At 42.2% G+C, this 25,181-nt stretch overlaps 1 protein-coding gene across 1 annotated transcript; it reads left to right on the top strand.

The window, feature by feature from the left end:
• Nucleotides 1–1,124: 1,124 nt before the first annotated feature.
• On the top strand, nt 1,125–10,234 carry LOC106604193 (ras GTPase-activating protein-binding protein 1). The gene is made up of 12 exons (XM_014198624.2): nt 1,125–1,348; nt 2,405–2,521; nt 2,655–2,736; nt 2,954–3,127; nt 3,252–3,342; nt 3,606–3,699; nt 6,828–7,050; nt 7,416–7,517; nt 8,103–8,220; nt 8,591–8,719; nt 9,046–9,155; nt 9,437–10,234. The coding sequence occupies exons 2-12, from the start codon at nt 2,427–2,429 to the stop codon at nt 9,677–9,679; spliced, it is 1,461 nt and encodes a 486-aa protein (XP_014054099.1). The 5' UTR covers nt 1,125–1,348; nt 2,405–2,426; the 3' UTR covers nt 9,680–10,234.
• Nucleotides 10,235–25,181: the final 14,947 nt, after the last annotated feature.

The following is a 25,181-nucleotide window of genomic DNA, read 5'->3' as shown; positions in this document are numbered from 1 at the left end:
TATTAAAGGCCCAGCACTGCAGACTGCTATATAGGTCCACTAATATAGGACTATTAAAGGCCCAGCGCTGCAGACTGCTATATAGGTCCACTAATATAGGATTATTAAAGGCCCAGCGCTGCAGACTGCTATATAGGTCCACTAATATTGAACTATTAAAGGCCCAGCGCTGCAGAATGCTGTATAGGTCCACTAATATAGGACTATTAAAGGCCCAGTGCAATTTTTTATTTTTCAGCGGGTGCTGCAGCACCGTCAGCACTCCTATTTCACGCAGCTATGCCCAGGTGGCAACACGCATCTCTGCGTGCCTGGCAGATATCTCAGATAGGATGTCAGCCCACCACCTTAAGCTCAACCTAAAAAAAACAGAGCTGCTCTTCCTCCTGGGGAAGGCCTTCCAGCTCCAAGACCTTTCCATCATGATTGACAACTCCACGATGTCCCACTCCCAGAGTGCAATGAACTTTGGCGTGAACCTGTAAAACACCCTGTCGTTCTATGCAAACACTGAAGAAGTGACTCGCTCCTGCAGGTTCATGTGCCCTTCATGCATTATCACGCTCCCTGCACATCCTCTGAAAACAGCTGAAACCCTACCTCTTAAATAAACCCACAGCACCCCCCAAAACAAAAATATTATTGTGATCTACAACTTGCACTTGACTTTTTTTCCCCCCTTACTAGCTCAGACATTGCAGATAGTTACTTTATTGAGGAAAGATTTACTTACAATGACTGTGAAATGCGGTTGTCCCACCTAGCAATCTTAACACAACTAAAATGTTAAATGTGTATATACAGAATGTATAGCCAGCCTATTGATGTGTTTGGTGTGTATTGGTGTGTATACAGGGCTCATCTCAGCACGACCTCCTGTTAAAATAAAGGTTCAATAAATAAATAAAAGTGTGGTGGGAGTGTTAAATCAATGCAACGAAAAACGCCCCCATTAATTTCGATAGGGGCATGATCCAGCGTGGGCCGCTCCGTAAAATGTTTAACCAATCATACCCACAATCGGAATCCCACCACACTCGTTTCCTATTGGCTACATTTAGACTGACAGGTCGACACATACTCCACAACGATTGGTTGTACACTAAACTGCTCAGAGTACATACATTTGATTGGCGACATATTTCCTCTCGCCGTAAATTCATTGGTTCATGCATCTTAAGACTGTACATTCTGGTTAGGTTGTCCATGTCCCACGTTTGAGACCGGTAAAAGAGCAGCCGAACACGTTGTTCGCTGCCCTGCAAGAACAATCTTTCTATCTACCGCCTGGCAGAGCGGAGGGGATTTTTTAAATTTATAAATAAATAATTTTAACAATTGCCTCCTGGTAAGTACATTACCCTGTTTGGAATTATTGAATAAATATCCGCAGCAGTAATATTCGTAATCGTAGGGCGTTGTTTGATGCTAACTAGTAAGCTAACGCTTGTTAGCATGATAAAGCTAAGTCATTTTAGTTGTGCTAGCTAGCCAGTTTAATTATTTCCTTAAATTATTAAATGTGTCACGAATGAGACTTAAATCGGATGATGTGGGTTAAATCAGTCAGTTAATGCCCGAGTGGACCGTCGAAATGTTCCAACTAATCCGATGGGGTGGTTAAAAGACTGGCCTTTTCCCGGCTTTAGCTAACTAGCTGGAATGGCTAGCGAACCATGGCTGCCCAGTTAGTGATGTTTGTTTGTTAAAATGTTTATGATATCAGTTTGATGTCGAAGATTATCAGTCGACTGTTTGTTTAGTCTGCTACGTTAGGTAACTAACGGTAACTCGGTAAATTAACGGAGCGGAAAGGAGCGGTGGCTAGCCTAGGAAATTAACTAGTTAGCCAGCATGGTATTTACCGCACGTGTTGGTTATACAATCTATCGTAGTTAGCTATTTCCAGCTGTCCGAGTTGATTGGGTTATAAGATATAGTTGTCTGGCCAGCGACATAACGGGCATGCCAAAATCGTTACATTTCGATAAAATGGTTATTCTGTCAATGATGTGACCGGTGTTGCAATTCGGCCTTTCTAGACATAGACCCTTGAAGCACAACTTAGCTAAATAACGTTAGACCGTTTAGCTGGGTGGGTCTGGGCGACTCATTTCTCTCCTACAATTAATTTCATACTACTATGAACTGAAACCTATTATTGGTTGAATTGACTAGATGTCTAGCGAGCTAGTCATCCACAGATTAGATTGAATGCTAATTCTGCTCTTGCACAGCCTCCTGTAAAGTTAGCGCTAATGGTACTTGTCGCCATGATTGGCTTAATAAATAGCTGGGTGATATGGCTAAGGCTTGCCGGTTTGTCAGACAGAACAGACACGGATGGTGACTGGTACAGATCAGACTCCATTATCCACACCATGACAACCACACGATGTTTCAGTTCTCTCCAGCTGACCAAAGAAATGGTGATGGAGAAGCCAAGTGCCCAGCTCGTCGGGCGGGAGTTTGTCCGACAGTACTACACACTACTCAACCAGGCACCCGACTACCTGCACAGGTAAAACCAGTACAGTACTACAACATTCTTCCCAAACACTATCTGTTCTATTGTGATCTGCTTTAATATATTACTAAGCTATCTATGCCTCTACTACAAAGACGAGAAGTAACTGATTTTACTCTTGTTTTAGGTTTTATGGGAAAAATTCATCCTATGTACATGGAGGTCTGGACAACAATGGCAAACCGGTTGAATCAGTCTACGGCCAGTCGGTGAGTACTACAATACAGTTTATTTCTTCGTGAAGCAGTATTATATGTTTCCTTTATAAAATATCCAACGCGACACATCCACACATGATTTTTATGGCAAAGATCTCAGTATGTTCATTTTAAAGATGGGTAATATATTGTCAGTTAGGCTTTCTGATACAAGGCTAACACATTTGAAGTTTGAGATTCTCATCAAGGTCTTTATTTCCGTATAAAGGAGATCCATAAAAAAGTGTTGGCGCTGAACTTTCGTGACTGCCACACCAAGATCAGACATGTTGACGCCCATGCGACCTTGAACGAGGGCGTGGTGGTGCAAGTGATGGGGGAGCTGTCCAATGACATGCAGCCCATGCGCAAATTCATGCAGACATTCGTGCTGGCCCCTGAGGTAGGTCCTTCAACTGTATAGATGGACATTGGAAATTTGTCCTTGAAATGTTTTCATTTATGTATTAGTGTCCAGTTCAGTTAAAGGGTTGATTGTTTTAAACTCAATGTCGTTGGTGTTTCAGGGCACTGTAACAAACAAGTTCTACGTTCACAACGATGTATTCCGTTACCAAGACGAAGTGTTTGGGGATTCTGACTCAGAACCCCCTGAAGGTGAGCATGTTAATGATTAGGAAGCTTCTTTACGTTTGGCTTGTTTGGTTTCATATGTAATTTATGTCGCGTGACTAATACATAATGGTTAGAGGTGTTGCTCTTATTGAACTCCATTGCGGTGCTTTGTACCTCTGGGTCAACGCTACTATTATGAATTATATAAATTCACCGTATCTGCTAAATGACTAAAATGTAACGGGTATTTCATTCCGCTCTAAAACTGCTATAATTGGGACTCAGTCATGTTCTTGGTGTTTCAGAGTCTGATGAGGATGTGGAGGAGATGGAAGAGAGAGTACCATCACCTGAGGTGGTCCAGGAAGAGGCTGCAACCTTCTACAAACAGACACCTTGGTAAGGAAACGTATCCACCATAGTAGAGGTCGACCGATTAATTAGGGCCGATTTCAAGTTTTCATACAAATCGGTATTTTGGACACCGATTTGGCAGTTTTTTTCTTCGTTTTTTTTTAAATGGACCTTTATTAAACTAGGCAACTCAGTTAAGAACACATTCTTATTTTCAATGACGGCCTAGGAACAGTGAGTTAACTGCCTTGTTCAGGGGCAGAACGACAGATTTTTACCTTGTCAGCTCAGGGATTCAATCTTGCAACCTTACGGTTAACTAGTCCAACGCTCTAACCACCTGCTTTACATTGCACTCCACGAGGTTACGCGAATGCTGTAAGAAGCCATGGTAAGTTGCTAGCTAGCATTAAACTTATCCTATAAAAAACAATCAATCAATCATAATCACTAGTTAACTACACATGGTTGATATTACTAGGTTATCTAGCCTGTTCTGCGTTGCATATAATTGCTTAGGTACACATTGCTCCAACCATAAACATCAATGCCTTTCTTAAAATCAATACACAAGTATATATTTTAAACCTGCATATTTAGTTAATATTGCCTGCTAACATGAATTTCTTTTAAATAGGGAAAATGTGCCACTTCTCTTGCAAACAGAGTCAGGGTATATGCAGCAGTTTGGGCCGCCTGGCTCGTTGTGAACTGTGAAGACTATTTCTTCCTAACAAAGACAGCCGACTTCACCAAACGGGGGATGATTTAACAAAAGCGCATTTGCGAAAAAAGAACAATCGTTGCACGACTGTACCTAACCATAAACATCAGTGCCTTTCTTAAAATCAATACACAGAAGTATATTTTTAAACCTGCATATTTAGCTAAAATAAATCCATGTTAGCAAGCAATATTAACCAGGTGAAATTGTGTCATTTTGCGTTCATTGCACGCAGAGTCAGGGTATATGCAACAGTTTGGGCCGCCTGGCTCGTTGCGAACTAATTTGCCAGAATTTTGCGTAATTATGACATAACATTGAAGGTTGTGCAATGTAACAGGAATAACGTTTTGTTTTCGAGATGATAGTTTCCGGATTCGATCATATTAATGACCTACGGCTCGTGTTTCTGTGTGTTATTTTATAATTAAGTCTATGATTTGATAGAGCAGTCTGACTGAGCGATGGTAGGCAGCAGCAGGCTCGTAAGCATTCATTCAAAATAGCACTTTCGTGTGTTTTGCCAGCAGCCCTTCGCAATGTATTGAGCTGTTTATGACTTCAAGCCTATCAACTCCCAAGATGAGGCTGGTGTAAATGATGTGAAATGGCTAGCTAGTTAGCCGGGTACACTCTAATAGCGTTTCAAACGTCACTCGCTCTGAGACTTGGAGTAGTTGTTCCCCTTGCTCTACATGGGTAACAATGCTTCGAGGGTGGCTGTTGTCGATGTGTTCCTGGTTCGAGCCCAGGTAGGAGCGAGGAGAGGGACGGAAGCTATACTGTTACACTGGCAATACTAAAGTGCCTATAAGAACATCCAATAGTCAAAAGTATATGAAATACAAATGGTATAGAGAGAAATAGTCCTATAATTCCTATAATAACTACAACCTAAAACTTCTTACCTGGGAATATTGAAGACTCATGTTAAAAGGAACCACCAGCTTTCATATGTTCTGAGCGAGGAACTTAAATGTTAGCTTTTTTACATGGCACATATTGCACTTTTACTTTCTTCTCCAACACTGTTTTTTGCATTATTTAAACCAAATTGAACATGTTTCATTATTTGAGAGTAAATAGATTTTTATGTATGTATTATGTTAAGTGTTCATTCGGTATTGTTGTAATTGTCATTATTGATAGATTGATATAAAAAAAAATCTGATTCATCTGTCTTTTTCCCCCGGGGGGGGTCCTCCAATAATCGGTATCGGTGTGGGAAAATCATAATCGGTCGACCTCTAGTCTTGGCTGTTTTGGAGAAACAATCCCCTCTCGGCGGGTACACTGGAAACTTTGACAACACATTTTGCATTGCACCCCCCCAGACAATTTGGATGTCAAATTTAATTAGTCTTTTCTGCGATGCGAAACATTGGTGGATTACCCAATAAATTACTTGCCACTTATTTAGTACCACTTCGTTGTAGTCTATGCTTGGGTTAATGTTAGGTGTGTGTGTCTGGGTTAATGTTAGGTGTGTGTCTGGGTTAATATTAGATATGTGTGTGTGTGTCTGGGTTAATATTAGATATGTGTGTGTGTGTCTGGGTTAATATTAGATATGTGTGTGTGTGTCTGGGTTAATATTAGATGTGTGTGTGTGTGTGTCTGGGTTAATATTAGATGTGTGTGTGTGTGTGTGTCTGGGTTAATATTAGATGTGTGTGTGTGTGTGTCTGGGTTAATATTAGATGTGTGTCTGGGTTAATATTAGATGTGTGTGTGTGTCTGGGTTAATATTAGATGTGTGTGTGTGTCTGGGTTAATATTAGATGTGTGTGTGTGTCTGGGTTAATATTAGATGTGTGTGTGTGTGTTCTGGGTTCATATTAGATGTGTGTGTGTGTGTCTGGGTTAATATTAGATGTGTGTGTCTGGGTTAATATTAGATGTGTGTGTGTGTGTCTGGGTTAATATTAGATGTGTGTGTCTGGGTTAATATTAGATGTGTGTGTGTGTGTCTGGGTTAATATTAGATGTGTGTCTGGGTTAATATTAGATGTGTGTCTGGGTTAATATTAGATGTGTGTGTGTGTCTGGGTTAATATTAGATGTGTGTGTGTGTCTGGGTTAATATTAGATGTGTGTGTGTGTGTCTGGGTTAATATTAGATGTGTGTGTGTGTGTCTGGGTTAATATTAGATATGTGTGTGTGTGTGTCTGGGTTAATATTAGATGTGTGTGTGTGTGTCTGGGTTAATATTAGATGTGTGTGTGTGTCTGGGTTAATATTAGATATGTGTGTGTGTGTGTGTCTGGGTTAATATTAGATATGTGTGTGTGTGTGTCTGGGTTAATATTAGATATGTGTGTGTGTGTGTCTGGGTTAATATTAGATATGTGTGTGTGTGTGTGTGTGTCTGGGTTAATATTAGATATGTGTGTGTGTGTGTCTGGGTTAATATTAGATATGTGTGTGTGTGTGTCTGGGTTATATCAGCACCGAGGTCAAGAGGCCAGAGGAGGAGGTGGCTTTAACCCCAGAGCCTGAGGCAGAACCTGAGGCGGAGCCAGACGTGGTGGATGGAAAACGGGACCTGGAGCCAGAGACCCAGCAGCAGCAGGAACACACCACAGAGGAGCAGGGAGAGAAGTGTCCAGTCTCCTCACCCCTGCCCTCTGCCACTGCTGACCCTGCCCCCGCACCCGCTGAAGATAACCGGGTAGGTCTCAACCCTTATGTTGTCTACGCTGTGGCCATGTCAACATGGTGGTTGTGATTCCTTGTGTGACCTGGCTGTATATTCCTCTCTGGATGCTGTGTTTTGGCTGGTTATCCACTGTCGAGGTCACTAGGCAATATGTGACTTGTCTACACCTCTGGTTATTCCATTTTGGTTTAAGAACCATTTTGGTTGCATCAGCTATGATAGCTAATTTTGTAGATTAACTACTATTGCTTAGAAATTCCTTCCTTTTGGCCCTTGATGTTCTTCATTAGGTTTACCTAGCTTCTAGTGGTTTCCCTGTACAGCTACCAGACCTCATTCAGCTTGATTTAATAACGTCTGTTTCGTCTCTCCTCCAGCCTTTCTCCTGGGCGTCTGTGACCAGTAAGAACCTTCCCCCTAGCGGAGTTGTCCCCGTCTCAGGCATCCCCCCACACGTCGTCAAAGTCCCATCGGCAACGGTACGTTAACATACAAAAACACTCCTCCTGTAGCCTACATGATGTATTAAATACCAGCAGAAGAAACAACCACAAATACTATATTGATTACTAAGGGGATAAAATCACCTAGTACACATGTATCCTACCAGTTGAAAGACCACATGTACTATATTGATTACTAAGGGGATAAAATCACCTAGTACACATGTATCCTACCAGTTGAAAGACCACATGTACTATATTGATTACTAGGGGGATAAAATCACCTAGTACACATGTATCCTACCAGTTGAAAGACCACATGTACTATATTGATTACTAAGGGGATAATATCACCTAGTACACATGTATCCTACCAGTTGAAAGACCACATGTACTATATTGATTACTAAGGGGATAAAATCACCTAGTACACATGTATCCTACCAGTTGAAAGACCACATGTACTATATTGATGATTCGGTATAATTAACATTTTCATGTGACTTTAAATCAACGTTCCTCTTAAAGGACAACGAACACAATCAACTAGTGATTTAGCTTGGAGTCTTGTTGTCTTGGTCTTCTAGCCTGGTTTCTCAGGGTCTTGTCTTGGTGCTTTAGCCCAGGGTGGAGGTGAAAACAGAAGCCGCAGCACAGAGAACACAACCGAGAGGAGAGCAGAGACCACGGGAAGCAAGGCCAGGCCCCCCACCAGTCAACAGAGGACCCCGACCAGGAGGTATGATCCACCAGATAGCATCTCACCCTAACACACGGTACCATCCACCAGGAAGCTGGATCATGTTCAGGAGGTAGAAAATGTATCGAAATGAAGTGCAACTTGGATGTACTACCTGACCTTGTCCAATAAGAACACAGATTTAAGTTTTCCGTTGTAAAAAAAAAAATGTTTTTCTACAGTTTGCTGTCTACGTTGGATGTAAACCTGTCTGTTAGTCTGAACTCTGAATGGGAATCTGTCTGAACTCTGTGTGTGTGTGTGTGTATATATAGTGCTTATTCTTTAAAGAAACATCAGACGTGTATGCGTGACCGTTAATAAAGTGATCTCCTCTCATGCCTCTGTCGGGTCTGCTCTTGGTCTGCAGTGCGGGAAGGAGAGCAGGGAGAGTCTTCGGAGGTTGGCCGTGTGGTGAGGTATCCAGACGCTCACCAGCTGTTTGTAGGGAACGTTCCCCATGATGTGGACAAGGCAGAGCTCAAGGACTTTTTCCAACGTATGTCGTTTTTTAATGGTCTGCAAAAAAGCTTTTGAATTAATAGCTTTATGGTTTCAACTGGCAAATAATTGATTAAATAGGGACAGCACATGGTAATCAACAACTCTGACAGTACTGGGGTGCAGTACTACCAGATTTAGATGGCTAGTCTTAATTGATCATAGTCCCCAAATGACCTGTAAAAGAGTTAGACGACATTGATCTTTCTCATTTTAAATGATCTGCGTCTCTGCAACAGAACACGGAACGCTTTGCAGCAACTGATGGAAGTAATCGATTGGTTGAAACGGTGTCATTTTAATACGATCTGGTTCTTCCTACAGAGTATGGTACTGTGCTTGAGCTACGGATCAACAGCGGAGGAAAGCTTCCCAACTTTGGATTTGTGGTGTTTGACGATTCGGAACCTGTACAGAAAATCCTAAGCAACCGGGTAATAATTATTTTAAACATATGTTAAGTCTGAGTGTTTTAATTACCAACATGAAGATTTGATGAACTCGGCTCCATTTTGCAAAGCCTTCGGCTCCATTTCGACGATGATGATAGAAAGGTGCTTCACATTCCCATAAATGTCTGTTTGGAAGCACTACATGTCATTCAATTTTTTTATGCATGTACAGACACAATTCTTTCTAAAAGCCCACTCTGATCTTTAGTTGTTTTTGATCATTTAAATGAGTTAATATACTAACAGTCCTCTTTCATTTGTAGCCCATTAAGTTCAGAGGAGATGTCCGACTGAACGTGGAGGAAAAGAAGACACGCTCCGCCCGGGAAGGGGACCGCCGAGACATTCGCCCCAGAGGTCCAGGTGGCCCCGGAGGGCCCCGAGAGAGGATAGGAGGGCCCAGAGGCCCCCCCACCAGGGGTGGCATGGCACAGAAACCCAGCTTTGGCTCTGGACGAGGCGCTGGACCCAACGAGGGAGGTCGCTACATGGGACCTCGTCAGTGAATGTTGGTCTGATGCTCTACTACCATGCCAGTTACTACTACTGATGTCAGTTGCCCCGACTCTTGAGTATTGTAAAACAAAGATGGCTTCTCAATCCCTCCCTCCCTTCGCTTTTTGTTTTGTTCCTTGGGATTCTGGAATGTGATCCATCTCTCCTTTCTCCTGACGTTGACATGATCTGGACTTTTCTCCTCGTCTTTTACATCATCCTGAACTTGAATTTGTTGAAAGTAAAAAAAAAAAAATAATAATGTTTTTGAAAAAAGGGTCTTAAACTAACTACTTGAATTGGAACAACCCAGTTTGGTTTTGGCATTCTCTCCCTGTTTCTTAAAGGAACGTGTATGTACTTCTTGGGCGGTCCTGTGTATTACCACCACTGTCTTTTCAGGTCAAATGCAAGTAATGGTTTTATTTTAAATTGTGGAGTTGAATCATGTTTGTAAATGGTTATCGAGCATGTAACAAATCCTGTCTGCCTTTCACTACTGATGCACTTCATCATGACCAATCAGCTGATGAGAGAACTGAATAAACATGTTTTACTGTTTTAAACCTGACTGCTGTAGTCTATACATTGAGTTGATCTTTATGGGCTGGTTTCCTGGACACAGATTAGTCCTACTTCTGGACTATAAAGCATGTCTGGCGGTCCAATGAGCTTGCTTTTTAGTGCAAGATGAGGCTTAATCTGTCCAGGAAACCGGCCCTTATTTATTATGAGAAGGAAACCTGGCCACGAACCATCAGAGATGCCATCCCCAATAAAGGCAGCAGTGGCACTCCTGTAGTTGATGCCTTGTGTTCCACACAGGAACCAAGAGGATTAAGGAAGTCATTCTTTAACACCGAGCAAATGTATTGCCAAGATGTAAATGAGACGGGAAATGGATGTACAACAAGTAGTTTCCCTTCTCTTGTAGGTCAGCATGGTGTTTCCTACATAAAAGGGTTAACATTGATTTCCATCCTAACAGCATGGTCATGTAAACTAGAGATCACGTGGACTAGTTTAGGAGCGGCACCAGACGGAAGAGGAAATTACCGGCTGCAATGGACAACATACGGCTCTGGAAGACTTCATCAAAACAGACAGCTGCTTTAGTACAGTACACTACAGCCATGGCATGGTTTAAAATCAGTATTAAAACATCAGTATATTCTAGTGCTATTCAGGAGCATCAGTATCTATCATAGGGTTTCAAATGGCACACCATTGTCAGGCCAACACCCTCTTTGGGACTACCTTGACTATAATTGAATAAGTCAACCTACACTATATATACACAAGTATATATTTCAGCCACACCCGTTGCAGACAAGTGTATAAAATTGAGCACACCGCCATGCAATCTCCATAGCCAAACACTGGCAGTAGAATGGCCCATACTGAACAGTTCTGTGACTTTCAACGTGGTACTGTCATAGGATGCCACCTTTCCAACTAGTCAGTTTGTCAAATGTCTGCCCTGCAGGAGCTGCCTCGGTCAACTGTAAGTGCTTTTATTTTGGAGTGGAAACGTCTAGGAGCATCAACGGCTAAGTGGTAGGCCACAAGCTCACAGAACGAAACTGCAGAGTGCTGAAGCGAGTAAAAATGATCTGTTACAGCACTCACTACCGAGTTCCAAACTGCCTCTGGAAGCAACGTCAGCACAAGAGCTGTTGCTTTGTTGAGAAATGTTTTGTTGAGTTTGGAAGAACTTGACTGGCCTGCACAGAGCCCTGACCTCAACCCCATCAAACACCTTTGGAATGAAATTTTTTAAACCTTTATTTAACTAGGCAAGTCAGTTAAGAACAAATTGTTATTTACAATGACACCCTAGTGGGCTAACTGCCTTGTTCAGAACGACAGATTTTTACCTTGTCAGCTCGGTGATCCGATCTGAGCACCTTTCAGTTATTGATCCAACACTAACCGCTAGGCTACCTGCCGCCCCAACGTTGGACCGCTGACTGCAAGCCAGACCTAATCGGCCAACATCTGTGCTCTGACCTCACTAATGCTCTTGTGGCTGAATGGAAGCAAGTCCCCGCAGCAATGTTCCAACATCTAATGGAAATCCTTCCCAGAAGAGTGGAGGCTGTTATAGCAGCGAAGGAGGGACCAACTCCATATTAATGCCCATGATTTTGGAATGAGATGTTCAGGGAGCAGATGTCCACATACTTTTGGTCATGTAGTGTATCTTAGTATATTAGGGTTGAAACAGTGTGTTACTTACTAAAAGGACTGTGGTGGTCATGACTTTTTGTCATGCAAAAGCCAGCTGGTCTTACAGTAATTGACCATTAATTAACATAAACACGTTAAGCATCGGCAGGAATTCACACATATAAGCCGCATACAAGCTGCTGATGCGCACCTTTGGAAGATAAATAAATCCATTTAATATACACCATCACAATAACTATTCTAAAGAAACATGATACGAACAAAATGTATTTCAAAAGAACACAATATGAGTTGGCCTACTGTATGTTATCTGGCTTTGAGCCATGCTGTAGGGTTGTTCATTTAGCAGACAAGATATGCTTAAATCCTGTGCCATTATTTTATATTATGATTGTATAGTAAGAAGAATATAATCAGACTATTTTCAATTTAATCTTGTCTTTACTAATATGCAGTGGTGTAAAGTACTTAAGTAAAAATACTTTAAAGTACTACTTAAGTTGTATTTGGGAGTATCTGTGCTTTATTTTCCTATTTATATTTTTGACAACTTTTAATCTTCACTAAATTCCTACAGAAAATATTGTACTTTTTACTCCATACAATTTCCCTGGCAACCCAAAGTACTCGTTACATTTCGAATGCTTAGCAGGACAGGAAAATACTTTTAGACTTTTACCCAAGTAGTATTTTACTGGTTGACTTTTACTTGAGTAACTTTTTATTAAGGTATCTATACTTTTACTCAAATATCACAATTGGGTACTTTTTCCAGAACTGCTAATATGTAACATTTGTTTCGATTTAGAACAGCCCATTATCAAAGGGGCAGGAAAAGGGGCAAGATAAAAAATAAGTGTTATCCACATGCACTCAAATAGCAAATGGAGGCCTTTCCCACCAGGTAGGCGACTTTCTATATTTACCTCCTGCATCAACCACAGGTTGAGCAGCATACAGCCTATGCTGCGTGACAGGAGTGGCTGCATGTTATGGGCTTTCTTAACATTTTTTTTTTTAAATGTTATTTTTTTTCCTGGGTTGGACTTGGGAAACCAAGTGAAAAATGTTCAGGAACATCCATAGTAACATGTTTAATTAAAAATGTTGACACCTCTGTCCGCTGGAGAAAGAAATGAAGGAGAGAGGGGAGGACATTCTGTAAATAAAGGTAATGTCTGCCTATTTAATAATGAAAATATAAAACATGTCCTATTACTAGGTTTTCAAATACAAATTCACTGCAATTGTAGGCTAACTGTAACATGCCCTACACAATCAATGAACCAACAGTATCGCCTTGGTCTATATGTTCTGTCCCAGACTCATGCATAGACAGTTTGGTGAGTAGAATAAGGTAACTAGTCCATCCAGCACCAATCAAATGTATTCGTAAAGCCCTTCTTACATCAGCTGATGTCACAAAGTGCTGTACAGAAACCCAGCCTAAATCCCCAAACAGCAAGCAATGCAGGTGTAGAAGCACGGTGGCTAGGAAAAACTCCCTAGAAAGGTCAAAACCTAGGAAGAAACCTAGAGAGGAACCAGGCTATGAGGGGTGGCCAGTCCTCTTCTGGCTGTGTCGGGTGGAGATTATAACAGAACATGGCCAAGATGTTCAAATGTTCATAGATGACCAGCAGGGTCAAGTAATAATAATCACAGTAGTTGTCGAGGGTGCAACAAGTCAGCACCTCAGGAGTAAATGTCAGTTGGCTTTTCATAGCTGATCATTCAGAGTATCTCTACCCATCCTGCTGTCTCTAGAGAGTTGAAAACAGCAGGTCTGGGACAAGGCAGCACGTCCGGTGAACAGGTCAGGGTTCCATCGCCGAAGGCAGAACAGTTGAAGGAATCATCAGGCCAGGTAGTCCTGAGGCATGGTCCTAAGGCACAGGTCCACCGAAAGAGAGAGAGAGAGATAGATAATAATGCATAATAATACAGTCCAATTATGTACCAAAGACTTCTTAAATCAGTTTTTTAAAATATTTTTCTGCCATGCATAATATGCAGCATGCGATGTATTGGCATAATCATTTTAATAATAAAAAAATGCAGGCTTGGTCTCATATATAGGCCTATTTATATTTATATTATAATATATAATATTTGTATGGCTGTTTTGAATGAATCATCACCTTAGAAGGCACTGTACATTTCGTTGTGTTCGGCTTTGAAACAACTTTCAAGTTTTAATGTCACATGCATAAGTACAGTGAAATGCCTTTCTTGCAAACTCAACTCAAAAAACCCAACAATAATCAATAACAATGTAATACACCCACAAGAACCATGTTTTCAGTTTCAACTTGTTGTTGAACTTCTTTCAATTGGTCAATCAAAGTGAGGTGAGTAAAAAAAATCTATAAAAAGCATAATCTAATTTTATTGGTCACATGCACATATTTAGCAGATGTTATTGTGGGTGTACTGAAATGCTTGTGTTACTAGCTCCAACAGTGCAGTAGTATCTAGATAAATGCTTGTGTTTCTAGCTCCAACAGTGCAGTAGTATCTAGATAAATGCTTGTGTTTCTAGCTCCAACAGTGCAGTAGTATCTAGATAAATGCTTGTGTTTCTAGCTCCAACAGTGCAGTAGTATCTAGATAAATCCTTGTGTTCCTAGCTCCAACAGTGCAGTAGTATCTAGATAAATGCTTGTGTTCCTAGCTCCACCATGCAGTAGTATCTAGATAAATGCTTGTGTTCCTAGCTCCAACAGTGCAGTAGTATCTAGATAAATGCTTGTGTTCCTAGTACCAACAGTGCAGTAGTATCTAGATAAATGCTTGTGTTCCTAGCTCCAACAGTGCAGTAGTATCTAGATAAATGCTTGTGTTCCTAGCTCCAACAGTGCAGTAGTATCTAGATAAATGCTTGTGTTCCTAGCTCCAACAGTGCAGTAGTATCTAGAGAAATGCTTGTGTTCCTAGCTCCAACAGTGCAGTAGTATCTAGATAAATGCTTGTGTTCCTAGCTCCAACAGTGCAGTAGTATCTAGATAAATGCTTGTGTTCCTAGCTCCAACAGTGCAGTAGTATCTAGATAAATGCTTGTGTTTCTAGCTCCAACAGTGCAGTAGTATCTAGATAAATGCTTGTGTTCCTAGCTCCAACAGTGCAGTAGTATCTAGATAAATGCTTGTGTTCCTAGCTCCAACAGTGCAGTAGTATCTAGATAAATGCTTGTGTTCCTAGCTCCAACAGTGCAGTAGTATCTAGATAAATGCTTGTGTTCCTAGCTCCAACAGTGCAGTAGTATCTAGATAAATGCTTGTGTTCCTAGCTCCAACAGTGCAGTAGTATCTAGAGAAATGCTTGTGTTCCTAGCTCCAACAGTGCAGTAGTATCTAGATAAATGCTTGTGTTCCTAGCTCCAACAGTGCAGTAGTATCTAGATAAATGCTTGTGTTCCTAGCTCCAACAGTGCAGTAGTATCTAGATAAATGCTTGTGTTTCTAGCTCCAACAGTGCAGTAGTATCTAGATAAATGCTTGTGTTCCTAGCTCCAACAGTGCAGTAGTATCTAAGTAAATGCTTGTGTTTCTAGCTCCAACAGTGCAGTAGTATCTAGATAAATGCTTGTGTTCCTAGCTCCAACAGTGCAGTAGTATCTAGATAAATGCTTGTGTTCCTAGCTCCAACAGTGCAGTAGTATCTAGATAAATGCTTGTGTTCCTAGCTCCAACAGTGCAGTAGTATCTAGATAAATGCTTGTGTTCCTAGCTCCAACAGTGCAGTAGTATCTAGATAAATGCTTGTGTTCCTAGCTCCAACAGTGCAGTAGTATCTAGAGAAATGCTTGTGTTCCTAGCTCCAACAGTGCAGTAGTATCTAGATAAATGCTTGTGTTCCTAGCTCTAACAGTTCATAACAATACACACTAATCTAAAAATAAAATAATGGAATTAAGAAATATATAAATATTAGATCGCGCATTGACTAAAAGTGGCATTGACTAAAATACAGTAGAATAGAAAACAGTATATACATATGAGATGAGTAAAGCAGTATGTAAATATTATTTAAACATTATTAAAGTGACTAGTTATTGAAGTGCCCAGCGATTCTATCTATATAAGGCAGCAGCCTCTAAGGTGCAGGGTTACGTAACCGGGTGGAAGCCGGTTAATGATGGCTATTTAACAATCTGATGGCCTTGAGATAGAAGCTGTTTTTCAGTCTCTCGGTCCCTGCTTTGATGGACCTGTACTGACCTCGCCTTCTGGATGATTGCGGGGTGAACAGGCAGAGGCTCGGGTGGTTGTTGTCCTTGATGATCTTTTTGACCTTCCTGTGACATCGGGTGCTGTAGGTGTCATGGAGGGTATGTAGTTTGCCCCCGGTGATGCGTTGTGCAGACCGCACCACCCACTGGAGAGCCCTGCGGATGCAGGCTGTGCAGTTGCCTTACCAGGCGGTGATACAGCCTGACAGGATGCTCTCAATTGTGCATCTGTTAAAGTTTGTGAGGGTTTTAGGGGCCAAGCCAAAATTCTTCAGCCTCCTGTGGTTGAAGAGGCGCTGTTGCCCTACTTCACCACACTGTCTGTGTGGGTGGACCATTTCAGATCGTCAGTGATGTGTACACCCAGGAATTTGAAGCTTTCCACCTTCTCCACTGCGGTCCCGTCGATGTGGATGGAGGCGTGCTCCCTCTGCTGTTTCCTGAACTCCACGATCAGCTCCTCTGTTTTGTTGACGTTGAGTGAGAGGTTATTTTCCTGGCACCACACTCCCAGGGCCCTCACCTGCTCCCTGTAGGCTGTCTTGTCATTGTTCATAATCAGGTCTACTACTGTTGTGTTGTCTGCAAACTTGATGATTGAGTTGGAGGCATGTGTGGCCACGCAGTCATGCGTGGACAGGGAGTACAGGGAGTACAGGAGGGAGCTGAGCACGCACCCTTGTGGGGCCCCTGTGTTGAGGATTAGCGAAGTGGAGGTGTTGTTTTCTACCTTCACCACCTGGGGGCGTCAGGAAGTCCAGGACCCAGCTGCACAGGATGGGGTTCAGACCCAGGGCCCCGAGCTTAATGATGAGCTTGGAGGGTACTCTGGTGTTGAATGCTGAGTTATAGTCAATTAACAGCATTATTACATAGATGGGATAGGGCAGTGTGCAGTGCGATGGCGATTGCATAGTCTGTGGATCTATTGGGGCGGTAAGCAAATTGAAGTGGGTCTAGGGTGACAGGTAAGGTAGGGGTGATATGATCCTTAACTAGCCTCTCAAAGCACTTCATGATGACAGAAGTGAATTCTATGGAACAATGGTGGACATCTTGAAGCAAGTGGGGACAGCAGACTGGGATAGGAAGAGATTGAATATGTCCGTAAACACTCCAGCCAGCTGGTCTGCGCATGCTCTGAGGATGCGGCTAGGGATGCCGTCTGGGCCGGCAGCCTTGCGAGAGTTAACACGTTTAAATGTCTTACGTCGGTCACAGAGGAGAGCCCACAGTCCTTGGTAGTGGGCCGCGTCGGTGGCACTGTACTATCCTCAAAGCGGGCAAAGAAGGTGTTTAGCTTGTCTGGAAGCGAGACATCGGTGTTCAAGAGTTTTGGAGAGAAAGGAAAGAAGGGATACTGGTCTGTAGTTGTTGACATCGGAGGGATCGAGTGTAAGTTTTTTCAGAAGGGGTGCAACTCTCGCTCTCTTGAAGACGGAAGGGACGTAGCCAGCGGTCAAGGATGCGTTGATGAGCGAGGTGAGGTAGGGGAGAAGGTCTCCGGAAATGGTCTGGAGAAGAGAGGAGGGGATAGGGTCAAGTGGGCAGGTTGTTGGGCGGCCGGCCGTCACAAGACGCGAGATTTCATCTGGAGAGAGAGGGGAGAAAGAGGTCAAAGCACAGGGTAGGGCAGTGTGAGCAGGACCAGCAGTGTCGTTTGACTTAGCAAACGAGGATCGGATGTCGTCAACCTTCTTTAATAGTCACAGTGGGTACAACATCTCCTATACACTTCCTGATGAACAGTCACCGTATTCGTTGATGTTATTCTGAGGCTACCTGGAACATATCCCAGTCCACGTGATCAAAACAATATTGGAGCATGGATTCCGATGGGTCAGAACAGCGTTGAATAGTCCTTAGCATGGGTACTTCCTGTTTGAGTTTCTGCCTATAGGAAGGGAGGAGCAAAATGGAGTCATGATCAGATTTGCTGAAGGGAGGGCTGGGGAGGGCTTTGTAGGCAGTTCGAAAAGTTGAGTAGCAGTGGTACAATGTTTTCTCAGAGCGAGTACTACAGTCAATGTGTTGGTAGAACTTCGGTAGTGTTTTCCTCTGATTTTCTTTGTTAAAATCCCCAGCAACAATAAATGCTGCCTCAGCATATGTGGTTTCCAGTTTGCTTCGTAATGCTGGTGTGTTACCACCGCTCTGATATGCTAAAATTATTTCCGGCTGTATGTAATAACACATAACACTACCTGAACTTAGGTTGAAACGGGGTTGTACTCCCTGAACTTAGATTGAAACGGGGTGGAACTACCTGAACTTAGATTGAAACGGGGTGGAACTACCTGATCTTAGGTTGAAACGGGGTGGAACTACCTGAACTAGGTTGAAACGGGGTGGTACTACCTGAACTTAGATTGAAACGGGGTGTACTCCCTGAACTTAGATTGAAACGGGGTAGAACTACCTGAACTTAGATTGAAACGGGGTGGTACTACCTGAACTTAGATTGAAACGGGGTGTACTACCTGAACTTAGATTGAAACGGGGTGGAACTACCTGAACTTAGATTGAAACGGGGTGGTACTACCTGAACTTAGATTGAAACGGGGTGGTACTACCTGAACTTAGATTGAAACGGGGTGGAACTACCTGAACTTAGATTGAAACGGGGTGGTACTACCTGAACTTAGATTGAAACGGGGTGGTACTACCTGAACATAGATTGAAACGGGGTTGTACTACCTGAATTTAGGTTGAAACGGGGTGTTACTACCTGAACATAGATTGAAACGGGGTAGTACTACCTGAACTTAGATTGAAACGGGGTGGTACTACCTGAACTTAGATTGAAACGGGGTGCTCTAATGAATACACCCCCAGCAAATGGTCCTGTAGATTTCCTCACTAGCAAGGACAAGGTCTTCCAGCAGGTGGCCAGAGACTGTGTTCATTAGTATTCATGATGTGGAGGAGGATGCAACATAACCTCTCAGGGTGTATCGGTCCTATCGTATTTGGTATCCCCACCCTGTGACCCACATGGGCTGAGAATGTCCTGGCACAGCTGGCAACAACCCTCTGAGCATAAGGCCCTCCAGCTGGACAAACCCTTCCCAAATGGCATCCTATTCCTTACATAGTGCACTACTTTTTGACCAGGGTCTATGGGAATAGGACGCCATTTGGGTCTCACCCACACACGCACGCACGCACGCACGCACGCACGCACGCACGCACGCACACACACACACACACACACACACACACACACACACACACACACACACACACACACACACACACACACACACACACAGGAATGCAGTCAAGCAAACACAAACACAAACACGTTGGAGGCAATCAAGACTCTCATTAAGATTGTTTGAATCTATTAGCATTCACATCCTGGCGTGTGAAGAAATGTAAAAGGCTTCATTATCATGGGGCGAAATCACAAAGGTTTAGTCATCACCATCAACACAACAAAAACAGATTACTCATTTTAGGGAGCATTTGCAGGGTCACAAAAAAAAAAATTACTAATGCTCTGATTTCAAACACTGTGAAACGAATGTCTGTCAAAGCCTTCATGTTTCACTGGCTTCAAGCCCTGGGGGTGGTTTTCAGAGTCAGCTGTAATGTCATTCCGATGAGTCCCCCTGTAGTATACTGTTTCTGCAGCGGGTTGGTCTGGGAGAAGGGGAGGGGGATGGGCAGTGAGTTGTTACCCACTCACTTGAACAAGGGCAGAGGAGCCAGAGCTATGACAATGTCCCAAAAGACACCTTATTCCCTATATAGTGCACTACTATTTCTCATAGCCCTATGGGGTAAGTAGTGCACTTGATTAGGAAATAGGCTGCCATTTAGGGCGTTTGATTGAGGCCAGTCCTTTAATGGGTCATCATCATCCAACAGCTAAAAATATCACATTACAGAGGAGGAAGTTCAGGCATTTAGAATTAAATGTGAAGTGGAGCTTTATAGTGAAGTGATGACATGACGTGCCCGTGTACCTTCAAAATTATTCGGCAAATAATAATTTATTGAAAAACACTGTTTCCATCATGTCGCAATAAAGAAAGTTCGACCAAAAGAAAAATCTACCACTGTCGAACAGATAAAAATGCATCCTATATCTGCCGTTTCCATTACACATGTCGCAATATTTTTTTGTTGCGACATCGCTTTTGTAAAAAAAAAAACAGGCTTAATGGAAACCTGCGCTTGTGTGTTTAGGAGAAGGTTCAGTCAGTCACTGTGTGGTGAGATTTTTTTTTACATCATACCTCAATATGTTTATTGGAGGTAGGTAGGTTAGGGAGAGCTCGTTTATGTCCCAAATGGAAGGCTGTGCGTGATGACACATAAACAATCATTTTGCGGTTAAATGACATTTTACTGATTTAAAAATACAATTTAAATGGATTTTTCAACTCTACTGGTGGTTTTGTCACAAAAACGGTTGTGTTATTTAGCAAACGTGCCCACTCTGGTATGTGCGCTCTAGCCAACAGCTCGCAGACACAGTGCGGGTAAACTACCTGCATTATGGCATTATGACATTATTATGGGTAGGAGCGATATGTGTTTTATTTGTCAAATGGCAGCCAAGCGTCATCATGTCACCAGAATAAGATATTTAAGCATCATCATGTCACCAGAATAAGATATTTAAGCGTCATCATGTCACCAGAATAAGATATTTAAGCATCATCATGTCACCAGAATAAGATATTTAAGCGTCATCATGTCACCAGAATAAGATATTTAAGCGTCATCATGTCACCAGAATAAGATATTTAAGCGTCATCATGTCACCAGAATAAGATATTTAAGCATCATCATGTCACCAGAAAAATATATTTATTTTTGATGAGCATCAAGCTCACAGTGTGCACATTCACCACCCTGTGAAGTTCATCATCATTTATTTAATCTGTAGCCTAATAAACTGCATGCTTTCCCGATTAATATTGGGAAGACCACACAACACATCATTGCGTGACTCCGAGTTTACATTCAATATGATGTTTATTATATAAATATTTGGAGATAAAGGCGTTTCCACCGCAATTTTTCGCACAATTCATTTTATCTACACAAAAAGATGTGAAAAAATATGAACAAATTTACTGTCGGCAGTTATAAAATTGTACTGGCATATCCTGTTTCCATTAGCCCTGTCGTGACTTTTTTCATGCATCAGATAATTCAACCAAATAAAATGGTTGGATGGAAACATGTTCATAGGCCGTGTTTAGACAGGCAGCCCAATTCTGATATTTTTTCCACACATTGGTCTTTTGACCAATCACATCAAATATTTTCACGCCAGATATTTTTTCAGAGCTGATCTGATTAGTCAAAATACCAATTAGTGAAAAAAAAGTATATCAGAATTGGGCGGGCTGTCTAAATGCATCCAAAGTGCTTCTGATTGGATTGCTAGGCACATCACCATCAGACCCTTTGCATTCATTGGACTATCAGAGGGAAACTGACATCCTTCACACTGCATTTTGGTGTTTTATTTTGGATCCTATTTTTGGTATTTGGTATTTTATTAGGAATCCCATGAGCTGTTGCAAAAGCAGAAGCTACTCTTCCTGGGGTCCACACAAAACATGAAACATAATACAGAATCATGCGTATAATATAGATAGATGCTGTTCACTTGAAACCTATAGGGAGGCTTTGCACTAATGAAGGTTGTGTCTCCATGATTTTCAATTACGATGTGTAATATTTAATTTCACTGAAATATCTACTCTCTAAACCTGTAAAACAAAAGTACTAAACAGATCAGTGTTTGATCAATTCATTTTGAATACTGTCTGTGTTCATATAGCATACTGTCTGTGTTCATATAGCATACTGTCTGTGTTCATATAGCATACTGTCTGTGTTCAGAATGCATACTGTCTGTGTTCAGAATGCATACTGTCTGTGTTCATATAGCATACTGTCTGTGTTCATATAGCATACTGTCTGTGTTCATATAGCATACTGTTTGTGTTCATATAGCATACTGTCTGTGTTCAGAATGCATACTGTCTGTGTTCAGAATGCATACTGTCTGTGTTCATATAGCATACTGTCTGTGTTCATATAGCATACTGTCTGTGTTCAGAATGCATACTGTCTGTGTTCAGAATGCATACTGTCTGTGTTCATATAGCATACTGTCTGTGTTCATATAGCATACTGTCTGTGTTCATATAGCATACTGTTTGTGTTCATATAGCATACTGTCTGTGTTCATATAGCATACTGTCTGTGTTCAGAATGAATACTGTCTGTGTTCATATAGCATACATATAGCATACTGTCTGTGTTCATATAGCATACTGTCTGTGTTCAGAATGAATACGTCTGTGTTCATATAGCATACTGTCTGTGTTCATATAGCATACTGTCTGTGTTCAGAATGAATACCGTCTGTGTTCATATAGCATACTGTCTGGGTTCATATAGCATACTGTCTGTATTAATATAGCATACTGTCTGTGTTCATATAGCATACTGTCTGTGTTCATATAGCATACTGTCTATGTTCATATAGCATACTGTCTGTGTTCATATAGCATACTGTCTGTTCATATAGCATACTGTCTGTGTTCATATAGCATACTGTCTGTGTTCATATAGCATACTGTCTCTGTTCATATAGCATACTGTCTGTGTTCATATAGCATACTGTCTGTGTTCATATAGCATAATGTCTGTGTTCATATAGCATACTGTCTGTGTTCATATAGCATACTGATTTCCCTTTCTAGGGTCTCCCTCTCTAGGGTCTCCCTCTCTAGGGTCTCCCTCTCTAGGTTCCCTCTCTCTAGGGTCTCCCTCTCTAGGTTCTGTCTCTCTAGGGTCTCCCTCTCAAGGGTCTCCCTCTCTAGGGTCTCCCTCTCTAGGTTCCCTCTCTCTTGGGTCTCCCTCTCTAGGTTCCGTCTCTCTACGGTCTCCCTCTCTAGGTTCCCTCTCTAGGTTCTCCCTCTCTATGGTCTCCCTCTATAAGTCAGAAAACACTATGTCTTACATTCCATACACATCTGTAGGTCTACAGTATATTGGGCTCCTTGACTGATGAATTCATTAATACATTTCTGCACCTGTTCTGGTGAACCACCCACAGCCAATCAACCAACTGTCATCTGACACAATTAACAGCTGTGTGTGTGTGGTGTGTGTGTGTGAGCTTGTCATCTAACACAATTAACAGCTGTGTGTGTGTGGTGTGTGTGAGCTTGTCATCTAACACAATTAACAGCTGTGTGTGTGTGTGTGTGTGTGTGTGTGTGTGTGTGTGTGTGTGTGTGAGCTTGTCATCTGACACAATTAACAGCTCAGTCAGCTGCAGGTGGATGTAAGTATCGAGGCCCTAAGCAGAAACATGGCTGAAACATGGCTGTAACATGGCAGGAACGTGGCAGGAACATGGCTGAAACATGGCAGGAACGTGGCAGGAACGTGGCTGAAACATGGCAGAAACATGGTTGAAACATGGCAGAAACATGGCTGAAACATGGCAGAAACATGTCAGGAACATGGCAGAAACATGGCTGAAACTTGGCAGAAACATGGCAGAAACATGGCAGGAACGTGGCAGGAACGTGGCAGGAACATGGCAGGAACATGGCAGGAACATGGCTGAAACATGGCAGAAACATGGCTGAAACGTGGCAGAAACATGTCAGGAACATGGCAGAAACATGGCTGAAACTTGGCAGAAACATGGCAGAAACATGGCAGGAACGTGGCAGGAACGTGGCAGGAACATGGCAGGAACATGGCAGAAACATGGCAGGAACATGGCAGAAACATGGCTGAAACGTGGCTGAAACATGACAGGAACGTGGCAGGAACATGGCAGAAACATGGCAGGAACATGGCTGAAAGTGGCAGAAACATGGCTGAAACATGTCTGAAACATGTCTGAAACATGGCAGGAACGTGGCAGGAACATGGCAGGAACATGGCTGAAACGTGGCTGAAACGTGGCAGGAACATGGCTGAAACGTGGCAGGAACATGGCAGAAACGACGCAGAAACATGGCTGAAACATGGCTGAGACATGGCTGAAACGTGGCTGAGACATGGCTGAAACGTGGAATGAACATGGCTGAAATGTGGCAGAAACATGGCTGAAACATGGCAGGAACATGGCTGAAACATGGCTGAAACATGGCTGAAACATGGCAGGAACATGGCTGAAACATGGCTGAAACATGGCAGGAACGTGGCAGGAACATGGCTGAAACATGGCAGGAACATGGCTGAAACATGGCAGAAACATGGCTGAAACATGGTAGGAACGTGGCAGGAACATGGCGTGCATGCACATGGGGAGGGGAATTTTTGGAGCATCGGGCACATTGTGGTCACATGATATTCTCACCGGTCCCACTCCCATTCACAAGGAGGCTAGAGCAAAGTATATTGTAATTTTTGTCATTTCATTTTGTGAAAGCAAGGAAGAGTCACATTCCCTCGCTAGTCATCCTGTTTTGGTCACATGATAACGAAAAAGAACATGTCTAGCTAGTTGGCTACAGCATTCGGCTACCATTTCACAACAGAGTCACTATAGACCAAATAGCAGGAGGTAGGGGTTCTGAGGGTGCTGCAGCACCCCCCCCCCAATATATATATATATATATATACACTACTGTTCAAAAGTTTAGGATCACTTAGAAATGTCCTTGTTTTTGAAAGAAAAGCAACACTTTTTTTGTCAATCAAAATAACATAAAATTGATCAGAAATACAGTGTAGACATTGTTAATGTTGTAAATTACTATTGTCGCTGGAAACGGCTGAGTTTTCTAATGGAATATCTACATAGGCGTACAGAGGCCCATTATCAGCAACCATCACTCCTGTGTTCCAATGGCACGTTGTGTTAGCTAATCCAAGTTTATCATTTTCAAAGGCTAATTGATCATTAGAAAACTCTTTTGCAATTATGTTAGCACAGCTGAAAACTGTTGTCCTGATTAAAGAAGCAATAAAACTGGCCTTCTTTAGACTAGTTCAGTATCTGGAGCATCAGCATTTGTGGCTCAAAATGGCCAGAAACAAATAACTTTCTTCTGAAACTTGTCAGTCTATTCTTGTTCTGAGAAATGAAGGCT

This window comes from Salmo salar, chromosome ssa05, assembly GCF_905237065.1.
Source record: "Salmo salar chromosome ssa05, Ssal_v3.1, whole genome shotgun sequence".
NCBI lineage: Eukaryota > Metazoa > Chordata > Actinopteri > Salmoniformes > Salmonidae > Salmo > Salmo salar.
The sequence above is the reverse complement of the archived record's forward strand: the minus strand, read 5'-3'. Positions and strand labels throughout refer to the sequence as shown.

Bases quoted from the DNA above. Each gene is read 5' to 3' on its own strand.
- LOC106604193 (XM_014198624.2), top strand. From the start codon at position 2,427: ATGGTGATGGAGAAGCCAAGTGCCCAGCTCGTCGGGCGGGAGTTTGTC. The intron at 2,522-2,654 runs GTAAAACCAGTA...CTCTTGTTTTAG, and splicing joins GCACCCGACTACCTGCACAG to GTTTTATGGGAAAAATTCAT. The intron at 3,700-6,827 runs GTAAGGAAACGT...GGGTTATATCAG, and splicing joins TTCTACAAACAGACACCTTG to CACCGAGGTCAAGAGGCCAG.